At 37.3% G+C, this 15,226-nt stretch overlaps 1 protein-coding gene across 3 annotated transcripts in view; it reads left to right on the plus strand.

Moving 5' to 3' along the window:
- TLN2 (talin 2) overlaps positions 1 to 15,226 on the plus strand; it is a 604,144-nt gene that overhangs the window by 348,618 nt on the left and 240,300 nt on the right. For all 3 annotated transcript variants that reach the window (XM_043982393.1, XM_043982391.1, XM_043982392.1), the window contains exons 5-9: positions 163 to 260; positions 2,324 to 2,453; positions 6,002 to 6,154; positions 7,411 to 7,553; positions 11,479 to 11,606. In XM_043982393.1, the coding sequence (XP_043838328.1) occupies positions 163 to 260; positions 2,324 to 2,453; positions 6,002 to 6,154; positions 7,411 to 7,553; positions 11,479 to 11,606 (652 nt within the window). The remainder of the gene's footprint in view (positions 1 to 162; positions 261 to 2,323; positions 2,454 to 6,001; positions 6,155 to 7,410; positions 7,554 to 11,478; positions 11,607 to 15,226) is intronic.

Below are 15,226 nucleotides of genomic sequence, written 5' to 3' on the forward strand. Positions count from 1 at the left end.
GCCCACAGCTGCCAAAAGCAAATATTTCTCTCCTGTTAAGAAGGATGCCAGTATACTTGCCAAGTCAACAGACTTAATGCACAGAAGCCAGTGCATACATTATTAGTCCTTCCAAGGTCTCAAAGTCACTGTGTTTCTGATTTTCTATGTTTTGATTCTCAGCTTCTGACTATGGCTTATTCCTATCGGACGAGGATCCCCGGAAAGGCATTTGGCTGGAAGCAGGCAGAACGTTGGACTACTACATGCTGCGGAATGGGGTACGTTTCTCCCCATTCTTGTTTTCAAGTGGGCCTTTACTTTTGGGCCCTCTAATGAGAGCAATTGTCACTGTATTTGGAGGGAAAGAAGAAAAAACATCCTTTGTTTTGATCCAAGGGCAATAAACGTATTCCCAAACACTCCTAATTTTCTTTGAAGGGGGAGGCTCTGAGGGTGTTAGGCAATGTCAACAGTCCAAATTCTCAAAACTCCACAGGGGCATAGGAGTAACCCTGGGTGTGTGTGTTTTAAATATTTTCCACACCCCAGTGTTACGGTCCTGTTTGCTCTCAGTTCTGTGGTCAGGAGTTTTGATGTGGCATCTCCTGGTGGATATTATGGGCATGTTTCTGTAATTATTAATGGGACATAGAATGCAGAGTGAGTGTTGGAGGACAGAAGGGAGATGAAAAATGAATTTGAAAATTAAATTAAGTTTCTCTGACCATTTTGGGGTGGAATGGGACTTGAGTATCTTTTGTATCTGAATATACAACCTTCTGTAAAGCAACAAAGCAATTTTAATAACAAGTCATTTTAATGCAAAAAGAAAGGTTTGGGAAGGGAGGGAAACTTGTGAAAAGGGGTTAAACATTCCTTTCAGTTTAATCAACCCTAAGATAATAGTTCTCTGATGCATGAAGGCCAGCAACTGGAGTGGACAAATTAGATTGGTTAATATTCAGTGAAAACTCCACTGTAAGCATTGCATGAATGTTGTGTAGGAAAGATCTTTTGTCCTCCACCATTGCATTTTGGGGAGTCATAACAAAGATAAGTTCACTTATTTATACACATACAAATGTGGCTCCCAGTCCTAATATCTTTTGTTTGGTCTTCATTTTGAATGTGAAGACAGAGGGACTCTGTCAAGCCTTTTTGGAAAATTCTCAGATTGTAATTTCTTTCCTCTGAAGAGTATCCCTCAAAAATCAAAACAAGCTAATCCTAGTTGGATAGACTATAAGCCATAAATCACACAAAACCATGAGTAATTGTAAGCTACAATTATTTGGATACAATTTCAGCATTGAATTGGTATTTGTTGTCTTTTTCCTTTAATTAAAGTAATTGCTAAACACTAATGAATTCATTTTAAATTAGAAATTGTAGTCCATTAAATGTTTGTAAACAAACAGGCTTTCGCTGAAGGAAAGTTGCCTATGAAAGTAACTAATATTATTAACTTCATCCATGCCTCTTTTATGGGGAAAATTGGTGGGGGTTTGGGGTAGGGGTTCTTAGGAGTTCCTCTTTAAAGAATTACACCCTCTTGCACACAAATCCAATTAGAATAAAATAATATTTTATTTAGATGCTAGGGAAAGGAAACCAAGAGAGAAGTCCTTGGATTTCTCATGGGGAGAAGGCATGGCAGAGAGGTGTAGCTTTCTGAGATACCTATCTCCTTGAGCAGGAGACTGGCAGATAGTTTTATAGAGGACTCATGGTGGTCTGATGAGGTGATCATCTGACTGTGGAAAGTTCCCTTATTGGGGGAGGACCATCCCCCACTGATGGTGGCTGGGGGAAGTTGGGTGAGAGGCAGCTCCAATCTCTCAAGCCATCTCTGTCCCCCTCATACCACAAAGGCAGCAGTCATACCTAATCTTATCTCCCCTAGGGGTGGGGGAGACTGGAATGAAGGGTGGTAGTCCTGGAGATAACTCAGTTCAGATCAGGTACCACTTATCTCTTTAGGTATGTCTCTCCTTTGGTTTAGTTTCTCAAGGAGAAGGTTCCTTGATTTCCCGCAGAAAAACTTCTGAGGTACCCCAGGCCCATGACATCTCTACTTTCTTGGTTCTTCATCTGGATTCTGTGAATTTAAAAAAATGTATTTTGATCGTTGTATTTCAATGTAGTTGATTCCCTTTGTCATCTTTTGTATTTTGTTTTATGCATTTAAAAATATTCTGAGAAGGCAGACCATAAACTTCACCAGACTTCCAGAGGGAATCTATAACACAAGATAAGTTAATGAGAATCCCTGCTCTGCTCAAAAGCTGCATTTTCATCAAAGGACAGCCAGTGTAAAATGTTGCTGTGGTTTCTGCTCTAGGATATTTTGGAATATAAAAAGAAACAAAGACCTCAGAAAATACGGATGCTGGATGGATCAGTGAAGACAGTGATGGTGGATGATTCTAAAACTGTTGGGGAATTACTGGTCACGATTTGTAGCAGGATAGGTGAGATTTCAAATGCCTGATTCTCATTTTATTGGACGTCTCTTTCCCCTATGCTCACAACCTGCCTAGCGCTTCACATTGCTGCAAGGATTCACTTCCAACCCCTACCCTATATATATGTATGTATGTATGTATGTATGTATGTATGTATGTATGTATATACACACGTATGTATGTATGTATATATATGTTTCCTGAATCTACTCGAACTGTTGTTTTCCCTTTGAAAATCAAACTGTCCAATGAATGCCTTATACCCAATCTTGTGTAACTCAAAGAGATTCAAGAGAGTATATTTGTCTTTCAAAAAATGGAAGAAAGTAGAAATAGAAAATCTTAAAGGTATTTATAGTAAAATAGAGAGGCAGCTAGTTGGTGCAGTGGATAGAGCACTGGCCCTGGAATCAGGAGGTCCTGTATTTAAAACCAGTCTTAGACACTTCCTAGCTATGTGACCCTGGGCAAGTCACTTAACCCCAATTGCCTCCCCCTAAAAAATAGCAAAGTAAAAAGAACTCTAGACTCAACTTGGAGGATGGAAAAATCAGGGTGCGAATCCTGCCTCTGACCTTTACAATGGATATATTGACCATGGCTAAGTCACTTGCCTTTAAAGTCTCCTCACCTGTAACCTGAATATAATATACCTGCACAGCTTACTTATCCAGGGTGTGTTAAGAAGATCTAATATAATAATGTATATAAATAGTTTTTGTTCTAGATACACTGTCAGTACTTGTCAGAGGTGGCATTGGAACCCATGCCTTCTAATTTTAATGCAAGCTTTTTATCCACTATTTCTTCCATGATGCCTTAAACCACTGTTAACATACCTACTGTTGTTGTTGTTGAAGAAGAAGAAGGGACATAGAGATGTTATAATATAGTGGGAAGAGTAGGGAATTGAATTCTACCTCTGCTACTAAGTATATATTTAACCTCTGTCAAGTCACTTTATCTCATGGGGGAGGAGGGCTCTGATTTATTCACCTTCACAAGGTGATTGGAATAAATTAATTTCCTTCCAGCTCTAAAATTCTTTGACCCTAAGATTATTTATTCTAATTGCCCGCTAAGTACAAGAATCCTATTTACATTCCTGGCAAAAGGCAGAAGCCTTTTTCTTTTCTTTTTCTTCTTTTTCTTTCCTTTTTTTCTCTTCCTTTTCCTTTCTTCTTTTGTTTTCCTCTCTTTCTTTCCTTTTTCCTTTCTTTTTTAAACTTTCTTTTCCTTTCTTCCCTTTTCTCGTAAATTTTCTTGATATGTTTTGTTTTTACAGATATTTACAAATTACTCCACTTTGTGGCAGATCTCTTGTAACAAAGTAAAACAATTAAGTGAAAGTATAACTTCATCTTAAAGTGCGTGCAGTGTTTCACATCTGTGACCTCCCCGTTTTTAGTTTTTTTTAATCCATTCCCTCCCCCATCCCCCACTCTATTTAAAAGAAAGGAAAAACATATTTCTTTGAACAAATATGTGTAGTCTAGCAAAACAGATTCTCTCAATGACTATATATATATATATATATACATATATATATATATATAATATGTATATATATATATAGTCATTGAGGTTTGTTTTACTTGTATGTGTGTGTATATATATATGTGTATATATAATATGTTTGCTAGATATGTAGATATATCTATATAGATATGCATCAAAATACTGTGTGTGTGTGTGTGTGTGTGTGTGTGTGTGTGTGTGTACCAGTATACAGCCCACGGTATGGATTTATTCCTCCTTCTGTTTAACAGCCCTTCAAATACTTAAAGGGAGAACCGTGAAGTCTTCTTTTAGCCCTTTTTCTACCTCTATGCCAGAGTTTCTACATGGGAGCCCTGAACATTTTGCAGTGTTTTTTAAAAAGTATTTTGATAATTGTATTTTACTATAACTGTTTACTTTTACAATACTATATGTTCTATTTTGTATGTTAAAAAAATGTTCTGAGAAGGGGTCCATGCCACACACAAAAACAATTAAGTACTCCCTGCTAAATACCCCTATGTTATTCAGCATCTCCATTCCTAAGCCATGGAATTTTAGACCTAGAAATGAATATAAACATATTCTAGTTCAGTTTTCTCATTTTCCAGATGAGGAAACTGAGGTCAGTGAGGTTGTGACTTGCTCAAAGTCATATAACTAGTAAAATATGAGATCTTTTGACTCTCTGAACCATTATCTTGCAATTTCATGGTACCCTACTTCAGCAATATTTCTTTTACAAGGAGGTGTTCATTATGAAGTACAAATATTTTATGACCATGGCAAAGCACAGTGTATCAATGATGACTGCCCATGGTATAAACTAGAAGTTTTCAGTATATCCTCAATGAAATCTGTTTTTCTGGCAATCATGTTAGCCTTATTTTTCTTATTTCTTAGGATGAGCATTTAGTTCCTCCATCTTAACAACACTCAAATGTAGATGTTTAGATGAATGACAGTTCTGGTAGGAGTGTAGACTTATAGCTGAAAGGGACCCGAGGATAACTGGATTCTCCAAGATCAAGGAACAGAGCCAGAATTTCTACCTTATTAAGTTCTCTGACTCCAAATGGATCATTCATTGCACTTATACCATTCAACCTCCATTCATAATTATGGTGATTGTAATCATGCAAATTAATTATTAAAATAATCATGTAAATTAATTGTTAATAATTATGTAAATGTGTGATTATGCAAATATGGTGATTGAGTTTCTCAGACTGGACAGAGAATAGGTATTTTGATGGAACCCACACATGCTGGACCAGGATATTGGGGTGTGGGGGTTAGATGAGTAATACCTCCAAAATAAAGTGGGTTTGGGGAAATTTTGAAGCAAGATAGGAGGGCAGAGTTCATTTAATGAATCATAATCATTGGCCATATATTCCTGATTAGACACAAAATTGTGATGGGATTAATTTCAGACACATAGTTTGGGTGGGGGAATGGGAGGATTGGTACAGACTTTCTCTATGGGAAGACATAATGTGAAAAACAGCCACCAAGTGTGAAACACCTATAGGATGAGTGAGATTTAGAATCTGTCTGTCAGATGATGTATAAAGAGGGCACTGTAGGAGTATGTCATATGGACTGTGGGGACACTGCAGAAATCATGTGTTGGAAACCTTGAATGAGAGCTGGTGTTTCTTGTCAAAAGGTTTGAGGAGAGATGTTGGCATGTATATGTTATGGGGAAATGGTGTGAAAAGGGATGATAGCATTATACAGACAGGTCTGAGTCAAACCATAACAAACCATAGTAGAAAAAACACAGTATTGTATGTTTGATAGAAATAGGAACTCTGTGTGTGTGTGTGTGTGTGTGCGCGCGCACGCGCGCGTGTGCATGCATGCATGTGCACGCACACAATTATGTTTCTAGAACAGGAATTGGTTTAAAGTGTCAAGTAGATGGTATTCTCGATCTTTGGACACTTTGCCTAGAACTCCCTATTCATTCGTAGTGTTTGGAACAACAGGGTTACATAAAATACAGTCTCAAAAATGCTCTTCTAATTCATATTTGGGGTTTTTTTAAGGTATAACCAATTATGAAGAATATTCATTAATTCAAGATATAATTGAAGAGAAGAAAGAAGAAGGAACGGGTACGCTCAAAAAAGACAGAACACTACTTCGAGATGAAAGAAAGATGGAGAAGCTAAAGGCCAAACTTCACACTGATGATGATTGTAAGTCTAGTGGAGAAAACAAGAGACATGGGAAGGATGAATGGTTGACTTGTCACAGTATAGCAAAGTATGGTATTTTGTTTCCATCCTTTACATAATTCAAGACTCCTTTGCCCAGGGTATAGTCTCACATTTCTGTGCTCGTTCTTAAATGTTTTACCTTTGTGCCATCTAGGTTATAGGCTAAAGGAATAGTAACTTGAGTACCTCTGTCCAACCTCATCTCTCATGGCTTCCCAGACCTACTGCTTCAATCAGACTTACCTTCTTACTGATCCTGGTGGCAGAGTGAATAGACCACTGAATTTGGAGTCAGGATGACCTGAGTTCGATTCTACCTCAAACTTTTACTAGCTGTATAAGCCTGGACAAGTCACTTGATGTTCCTAGACATTAGTTTCCTCTTGACTAAAATAGGGGAAATTAATAGCATCTGCTTCATAGGGTTTTTGTGAGGGTCAAATGAATGAATCTATATTAAATGCTTTTCACCTTAAAGTGCAGTATGTAAATGCTAGGTATCATCATTGTCACCACTACCACCACCATCATCATCTCCAAATCCAACACCCATATCATGCTCATTCCTGATTTATACTCATGCTATTTCCCCATCTGAAATGGTGTTACCTACCTAATCTTAATCATGAGAGACAATATGGCATAGTGGATAGGGTACTGGACTTGGATTCAGGGCATTATATACAGTGCTCTATATCTATGGACCTTGCTCCTGTCTGCCCCCCAAGACACACATACAACTCTGCAAAAAAGGAAGAAGGGGGTGTTTTCTCATATCTCTTGTTTGGGGTCAAACTCATTTTTTTGTTTTGTTTTAATTTCACCACATTTTTGACTTTTCAGCTTATGACTGCTTTTTTAAAAAATCTTTATTTCAAGAGACCAGATGAGGATTATACAAAATGTCTCAAAAGCATTTTTAAGCTGTAATAGTTTAAGTATTCAAAAACGGCAGTGTTGTAAAAACAAATGATATTAATAAAAATTAAGTATGAAAAAACTTAAGCATTTAAACAAGGCCTAATAGGGTTTTACACAAATAGAAAATGGTTTCTCGACAGAGCCAGTAAAATAGCCAGTCTTAAGTTTGGTCTAAATGTACTTACATTTGTTTTTTCTAACTGTTATAGTTGAATATCAAGAATAACAATTTGTATCAAATGGCTTTTTTTGTCATATTCTTTTAATTAAGAGATATAAACACCTTCACTAATACAAGTCTCATTGCATTCCAGTAAATTGGCTAGATCATAGTCGAACCTTCAGAGAACAAGGAGTCGATGAAAATGAAACATTGCTGCTTAGACGGAAATTCTTTTATTCAGACCAGAATGTAGATTCAAGAGATCCTGTACAGCTGAATTTGCTTTATGTTCAGGTATGGTTAACCTTCAAACTCAGGTTAAGCAATCATTGGGAAGCCAATGGCAGGGGTGACACAAGGAATGGGGGTTGGCCTCTTTGTTAGTTGAGTTGCATAATTAAAAGCCTTGCTACACTACCCATGGTGCATGAGGAAGGTCCAGCCCTGGACCTTTTTTTGGTCCATGTAATCATGGGGAGCCATCTAATGGAAAACAGGGCAGTTCTGCTGCACTTGAGATTCTTTCCTAGACGAAACATTGATCTGGAAGGGACCTGGACTAAATGTTGACCTGTAAAGAACTCTAGACATTAATTCTAGGAATGTAAAACATGAACAGGCCAATTGAGATACTTGTTAAAGTAATCATGCTTAGAGAGACAATTACCAAAAATGCACAAGCAAAGTTAGCCCTGGATTACTTAGCTAGTGAAGAGGAAACAACAAATTAAGGACTGGAGAATTGGAGATCAATGGGGCAAGAGAGACAGTGAATGGAAAATGAGGAAAAGGGAGGGGGGTCAGTTTGCATGCCATTTCCTATGAACGTTGATGCTTTCAATTTATAAGTGCATTTAGTTTATAGAAAATGTTAATCTGATCTATAGGACAGGCTATATTTTATTCTCTGAGTTCCTCTGTTAATGAAGGTGGAATATCTTTTCCCCACAGCATCACACTGATTTTGCAGTTACTCCCTCACTCTCTGATTTTTCCTCAGCTTTTTCCCTTGTCATATTGAAAGGAACTTAAGTGAATGAGGGAATAAAGTGATACAACAGAAAGAACCTTGTATTTCCAATCAGAGAACAGAGATTTGACTCTTAAATCTGTTCGTTACTACATGTGTAACTATGTACGAGTCAGTCTATTTCTCTGAGACTCAATTTTCTTATCTATGAAATGATAGCAATGGCCTGACTGACATTTTTTTTTTTTAGTGAGGCAATTGGGGTTAAGTGACTTGCCCAGGGTTACACTGCTAGTAAGTGTTAAGTGTCTGAGGCCGAATTTGAACTCAGGTCCTCCTGAATCCAGGGCCGGTGCTCTAACCACTGTGCCACCTAGCTGCCCTGACATTTTTTTTAATGGGGCAATGAGGGTTAAGTGACTTGTCCAGGGTCACACAGCTAGTAAGTGTCAAGTGTCTGAGGCCAAATTTGAACTCAGGTCCTCCTGAATCCAGGGCTGGTTCTTGATCCACTGTGCCACTTAGCTGTTCCCTGACTGACATTTGATATCCTTTCTTGCTCTTAATTATGTGAGTCAAAGATAGCTAAACACCTTTATTTCTATGATACACCTTTCTGAACTTGATAATTTGGCAAACACTCTGCTGTTTTTCTATTAATTTTCAAGGTCAACTTTGTCTTCTTATATTGTCAGCAAATCTTTTATTTTGAAATAGCTGCTACTTCTCCCTTCTTAAGCTTTTAGACCTTTGCCATTTTGGGAGAATGTTTATCTTTACCTTTACTTAAAATTTTGCTTAACTAAAGTCAATAGTGATAACTTTAACTCAGCATTTTGTTGGTGATACTGTTGAGATTTTATTGTTCTTCCCAAAGTGGAGCTTACTTTAGTAATAAAACACATTAATTATGTCAACAGAGGAATCTGTTAGTAGGTTAATAATAATAATAATTGTTCTTCATCAGGCACGAGACTGTCAGGAGAAAGCTGATTGATAAGAGTCTGACTAGGATCCCAAAATCAAAACTTAACCCAAAATAAAAGGCTCATCAGCTCAAGGCAGGTATAAAAAGATAAATAGTTCCTTGCCAAAAAGGAGGAAGACTAAATGATAGAAGTTCTCAGAGCACACGATAAAAAGGTTAAAACTTTACTAAAATTCTTTTGGAACAAAGGCTTATTGCTTCACAAAGAAATAGCAGAAGTGGGTAATAGACATATATCCTATGAGATTTATTCCATGTAATCTGAAGTGTTTATCTCCAAATAGAGCCTAAATCCATCTAAAATCTAAGAGCAGAAACAAAATGCACTCCATGGGTAACATGCACATGAACTCAGTGAACAACATCCACAATGAAATTTATAACAAATAGCTGAGTCATATGGATTTGCTACAGACACAACAATTTATGATAATGCTGCCATATCAGATCATTGCAGGTGGATATTCTAGAAAGATTCTTATAAGAGGCTTCTGTTTGTTGATTAATTCAAATTATGCCATGAAATGATGGAAATTATGTGACACTTCCCTGTAATTAAAAAAAAATCTACCAGATACTTAGTCAGTTGGCTAGAGTTATATATCAGAAGCTTTCTATCCTTTGTAAACTTACAGATAACAAGTCCTCATACTACAAATACACCAAAATATTTTCTTTTAGAATTAAAAAAAACCCAACTATCCTGGAACTGGAGCATCATTATAAGATGAAAGTGTTACCCATAATCACCTAATCCTAACAATGATCCATAAAAAATTTAAGTATGACTTTGAGTAGCTGCCACCTTAACACATATCAAACCACATGGAATGAAAAGTCTTGAAAGCATTGAGTCCTAGTGGAAGACATTAAAACTACACAGGAACAGGATGAGATAAATGTCTACAAGAGTTGTCCTTGAGATAATTCCAATAAATCTCCTGAAGCTGAATTTATATTTCAATACTCTTAACCAATAAAAAAATCACTTTATCAATAACAGCATGCTAAATATAAAAGAATAATAGTAGGATTATAACTTGTCCATAGACATTTTCTGTTAGGTGGGACAGTGCACAGAGTATCAGGAAGTCTTGAATTCAAATTCAGACTCAGGCACTTACTATCAACATGACCCTAGGCAGGTCACCTAACCCTTTTGTGTCCCATCTGTAAGATGGGGATAATAGCATCTACCTCTCAGATTTGTTGTGAGGATAAAATGAGATAATATTTAAGTGCTTTGAAGACCTTAAAGTGCTATATAAATGCTATCTATTAGAATTACTATTGTTGTTCTTCAGTTGTGTCTGATTCTTCATGACCTGTGAATCATAGCACACTAATGCTGTCAAAGGAGTTTTCTTGGCAAAGACACTGGAGTGGTTTGACATTTCCTTCTCCAGTTGATTTAGGCAAACAAAGGTTAAGTGACTTGCCCAGGATCACATAGCTAATAAGTGTCTAAGTCTGGATTTGAACACAGGTCTTTCTGACTCCAGGCCAAGTGCTCTAACTGTCTCCATTATAATTACTACTATTATCAAGGAGAGTAGATAGAATAAGGCAGAGATAATAATATGAATAATAACCTTGAATGAAATACTGAGGAATTGGGTTCTGACATAGGATAGCACCCAGAGCACCATGATACAACTGCTACAGAGTTAAAGTTGTAGGTTGACCCTTCCTACTAGGAACTGTTGGGATGGGCAGATTGACTTAGAAGACCAAAGACTATTCCTTAATGTTCTGCCTAAAGGTGGTCAGATACATCAGAACAAATGAGGAATGTCAATACCCTACCTTATAAAAATGCTTCAGTGAAGATGGTGCTGATCACTGGAGTAAACAAACCATGAATGTGCATTAAATGGGCCAATTATATCAGTGTTTTCATTACATACCAGTTCTATATCATAACAAAATTGAAAATTGAGTTTACCAGCAATAGTTGGGAGCATCATATTGTTTTTTATCAGTGGTATCCTAAACTCCTAAGTCATATTTCAGACCAGTGCAGGGAATTGTAAGAAATACCTTCATACTTTAGCTCAGATTAGATGAAATAAGAGCTGAAATGGAGGACTTAAAAAAAAATCTAAAGAGGAAAAAATGGTAGAACCCGAGGTCATTGAAATGCTTCACTTACCACTCAAGGCAGAAATCCTGTGTGATAATGAAATGAATGATAATAATTGGTATTGATATAGTCTGGAGGAGTTTGCAAAATGCTGACATTTCTGACTCTTGTCTTGCAGGCTCGAGATGATATCCTGAATGGTTCCCATCCAGTCTCCTTTGAGAAAGCTTGTGAGTTCGGTGGATTTCAAGCCCAGATACAGTTTGGACCTCATGTAGAACATAAACATAAACCTGGATTTTTAGAGTAAGTGGCTTTCTCTCTTTCTCTCTCTCTCTCTCCCTCTGTCTCTCTGTCTGTCTGTCTCTCTTTCTCTCTGTCTCTCTTTCTCTTCCTCTCTCTCCCCCAAATACCTTTGATACTGGTGGGGTTTAGAAAGGATTGGTGGCTGTAAAACCTATATCCCTTTTCTATGCCTTATTCTTATAATTGGGGATGTTCCCAACATCCAGAATGCTCTCCCTCTTTACCTCCACCTCCAGACTTTCTTGGATTTCTTCAGTATTCAGCTCCCATTCCAGTTTCTGCAGGACTCCTTTCCGGACCTTCCATCACTGCAGTGTTGGTGCCTTCACTCTGACATTTTCTTTCATTTGCTATGCGCTTTACCTTGTATGTACAGTTATTTGTATGTTGTCTCCCCCATTAGAATGTTAGCTCTTTGAAGGCAGAGACTGGTTTTGTCTGTCTTTGCAACCCCATCTCTTAACACAAGTCCTAGTCCATACTATTTAATTAGTACTTGTTAACTGTTGTCTGATTTCAGGTTAATGTGTAAAACTTGGCTCCTTTCCTGCTCATGGCAGAAATGATGTTACATATTTCAGTTGAGCAGGAGGAAACCCAAAAGTTTTATTCATCATCTCTCCATGAGTCTTAATGACAGGAATATAGTAACTATGAACGCTGAACAATACAATTCCCAATTTCACAACCTAGTCCTTCAGCCTGGGGTTGCTGCTGCCAGGAACTTGCTGTGAATTCTTAGAAGATGTTCTGCTTCTCTTGATATTGCAGCTTCCTAACCTTTGCCTCTTTCTTTCTTCTTTCTTTCTTTCTTTCTTTCTTTCTTTCTTTCTTTCTTTCTTTCTTTCTTTCTTTGTTTGTTTTTTTGCAGGGCATTGGGGGTTAAGTGACTTGCCCAGGGTCACACAGCTAGTAAGTGTCAAGTGTCTGAGGTTGGATTTTAACTCAGGTACTCCTGAATCCAGGGCTGGTGCTCTATCCACTGCTCCACCTAGCTGCCCTATTTCATTTTTTCTTAATTTATATAATTGAAACAATTAGATCAATCATTCAGATGCAGAGGAGTCATCAATATAACAATGCTGCTTAAAGTTGAGCTTGCTGTGAGAAATGTGTAACAGGAATGGGAAGTGAATGTCAATTGGGGGAGTGGGACTAAATGAATAGACACAGCTGATAAGAGAATTCAAAATATGTTGTGAAGGGGAGGTGGGGTCATTTATTAGATTGGACCCAAGTCTTCTGAGGGAAATCATGAAAATGCTGACTCAACCCTTAAGTCTCATACCATTTATTTATTTATTTATTTATTTTTTGGGCAGGGCAATGGGGGTTAAGTGACTTGCCCAGGGTCACACAGCTAGTGTTAAGTGTCTGAGGCTGGATTTGAACTCAGGTCCTCCTGACTCCAGGGCTGGTGCTCTATCCACTGCACCATCTATCTGTCCCTAAGTCTCATACCATTTAAATGGAAAATAATAGTAAATGCCCTTGAGAGAGAAGGAAACCTTGACTCTTTATTTTTAAAATCCTTCTCAGAGGCAGAAGATTCCCATCCATTACCTATTATTTTGTCTAGCCTATGTCTTTTGAAAGAGTCCTATCCTTGGGTTAATGAATCTCAGAGAGTCTCTCAACATGATGATTTGTATTGGGATATCATATCATGACCTTGATTCTCAGACTTGCTCTAAAAAAACTTCCCACGAGGAATTCCTGATATTTCAGTCTCTATTCTACAAACAAGCCACATTGCCAAGTCATCAGTAGTGCTTATTAATCTGGCTAATAGAACTTTCCCCATACTGAAGCTATGTGAAGACCATGTTGTTGTTTGTACAAGAGTAACTTAATTATGCTATTGAGAAATGATGATCCCATTTTCATTTTGATATCTTTAATAATGAACTCTGTAAGAAGGGAGACAATTTTTAAAATAGCAATTTAAATAGAATGTCTTCCTTATTTTTCACCACTCATAGCTGTAAACCCGATTTGGTTCTCATGAACAGAAGGGAGACTCAAGTTAAATCCTTCTCACTCATCTCTTACCAAATATGAGGATTATAATACTGGGTTTATATATCAGATTGCTTTCTGTCTTGGGAAGGGGGGAGAGAAGGGAGGGAGGGAGAAAAATTGGAACTAAAAATCATAGGAAAACTGTTGAAAATAATCTTTACATGTAACTGGAAAAAAACAAAATAATTTTATGGTTTAAAAAAAATAATATTGGGTTTACATCCCTCTACTAGGAAACAGGACCTATTAATCCTTAAGATAATAAACCATTATTATAGCATGTAATGGATAGGTAAACTGACAGAGGCAAGCTCCTCTTCACTCTCTTAGATAATTCTTTGCCCCAAAAGAATACTTTGAATTCTCCCTTTCCCTCTTATGCTAAAACTTGTGACTTGAATTACTGTATGGTCCCCCGGAGACCATAATACTTGCGTCTTCCTCAAGACAGTCTTGTTTTCATGGAAGACTTCCTTTTATAACTGGTCTTCCAGAACAAGAATTTGATTATAAAATCACCTACCTGCTATTAGCCCCAAGTAGGGAATGCAGTTTAATTATCAGACAGTCGTTTAGCATTAATAGGCATAAGTATGGTTGTAATCTATTTATTTCTTTAGTTAATTACTGAATGCCTTCTAATTTCAAAATACTGTTTAGGCCCTAAGGGAAGCAAAGATGAAAAAGCCACAGTCCCTGATATGAGGAGGGAAATTGAAAAAACTCATATTGAATTAGTGTGGATTGTCTCAATATAAAAGTAGCATGGAAGTGTAGTTGGGAGCTGAAGGAGAATGGGAAAGGTTTTGAATAAACATAGTGGGGAATGCAATAAGAAATCAAAAATAAATAACAGGGGGCAGCTAGGTGGCACAGTGGAGAAAGCACAGGGCCTGGATTCAGGAAGACCTGAGTTCAAATTTGGCCTCAGACACTTGAAACTTACTAGCTGTGTGACTGAGCATGTCACTTAACCCTCATTGCCCCCCACTCCCCCCAAAAGTAAATAACAGCAGTACCAAGAAGCAGGGTGGGCCCACTTGAGCTTAGAGAGACTGACTATATTACTGGCCCAGGCAGCTTGATTTCCTAACTTTCTTTTGTGTTTTGCAGTTTGGGGAGAGGAGTCCTATAGATTGATATCTTCCCAGACTACATTGATAATGTCCTTTCATTTGAAAATCTAAGCTGGCAAACACTCTGAAATTGTGTTGTTTTTTTAATCTTCTAAGATGTAACATGCAGAATATGCCTTTGGTAGAATATGTACTTCAATTCTGATTCCAAATTAAAACAAGCTTATTGTTGCCTTGTGGGGTTTTTTTCCCTGAGGAATCTGATTTGCTTTTTAATTTAGACTAAATCCAGCATAGGAAATGAGGCATTTTCATTTAACATTGATATTGGATTGTGTCTTTTCATTGTATATACCATACAGGTGGTAATTCCTGTGAATGTGCTCAGCGTTTTAATTAAATTAAAACTGCGAGGCTACATATACCCTACTTTACCCTTAATAGTGTATTCCAGTCTTCAAGGAAGTAGTCTAGTTATTCAGTAAATCCTGTTTACTAGCCTAATTTCCAGAATTATGCCGT

Source organism: Dromiciops gliroides, chromosome 2 (assembly GCF_019393635.1).
Source record: "Dromiciops gliroides isolate mDroGli1 chromosome 2, mDroGli1.pri, whole genome shotgun sequence".
In the NCBI taxonomy this organism is placed as follows: domain Eukaryota; kingdom Metazoa; phylum Chordata; class Mammalia; order Microbiotheria; family Microbiotheriidae; genus Dromiciops; species Dromiciops gliroides.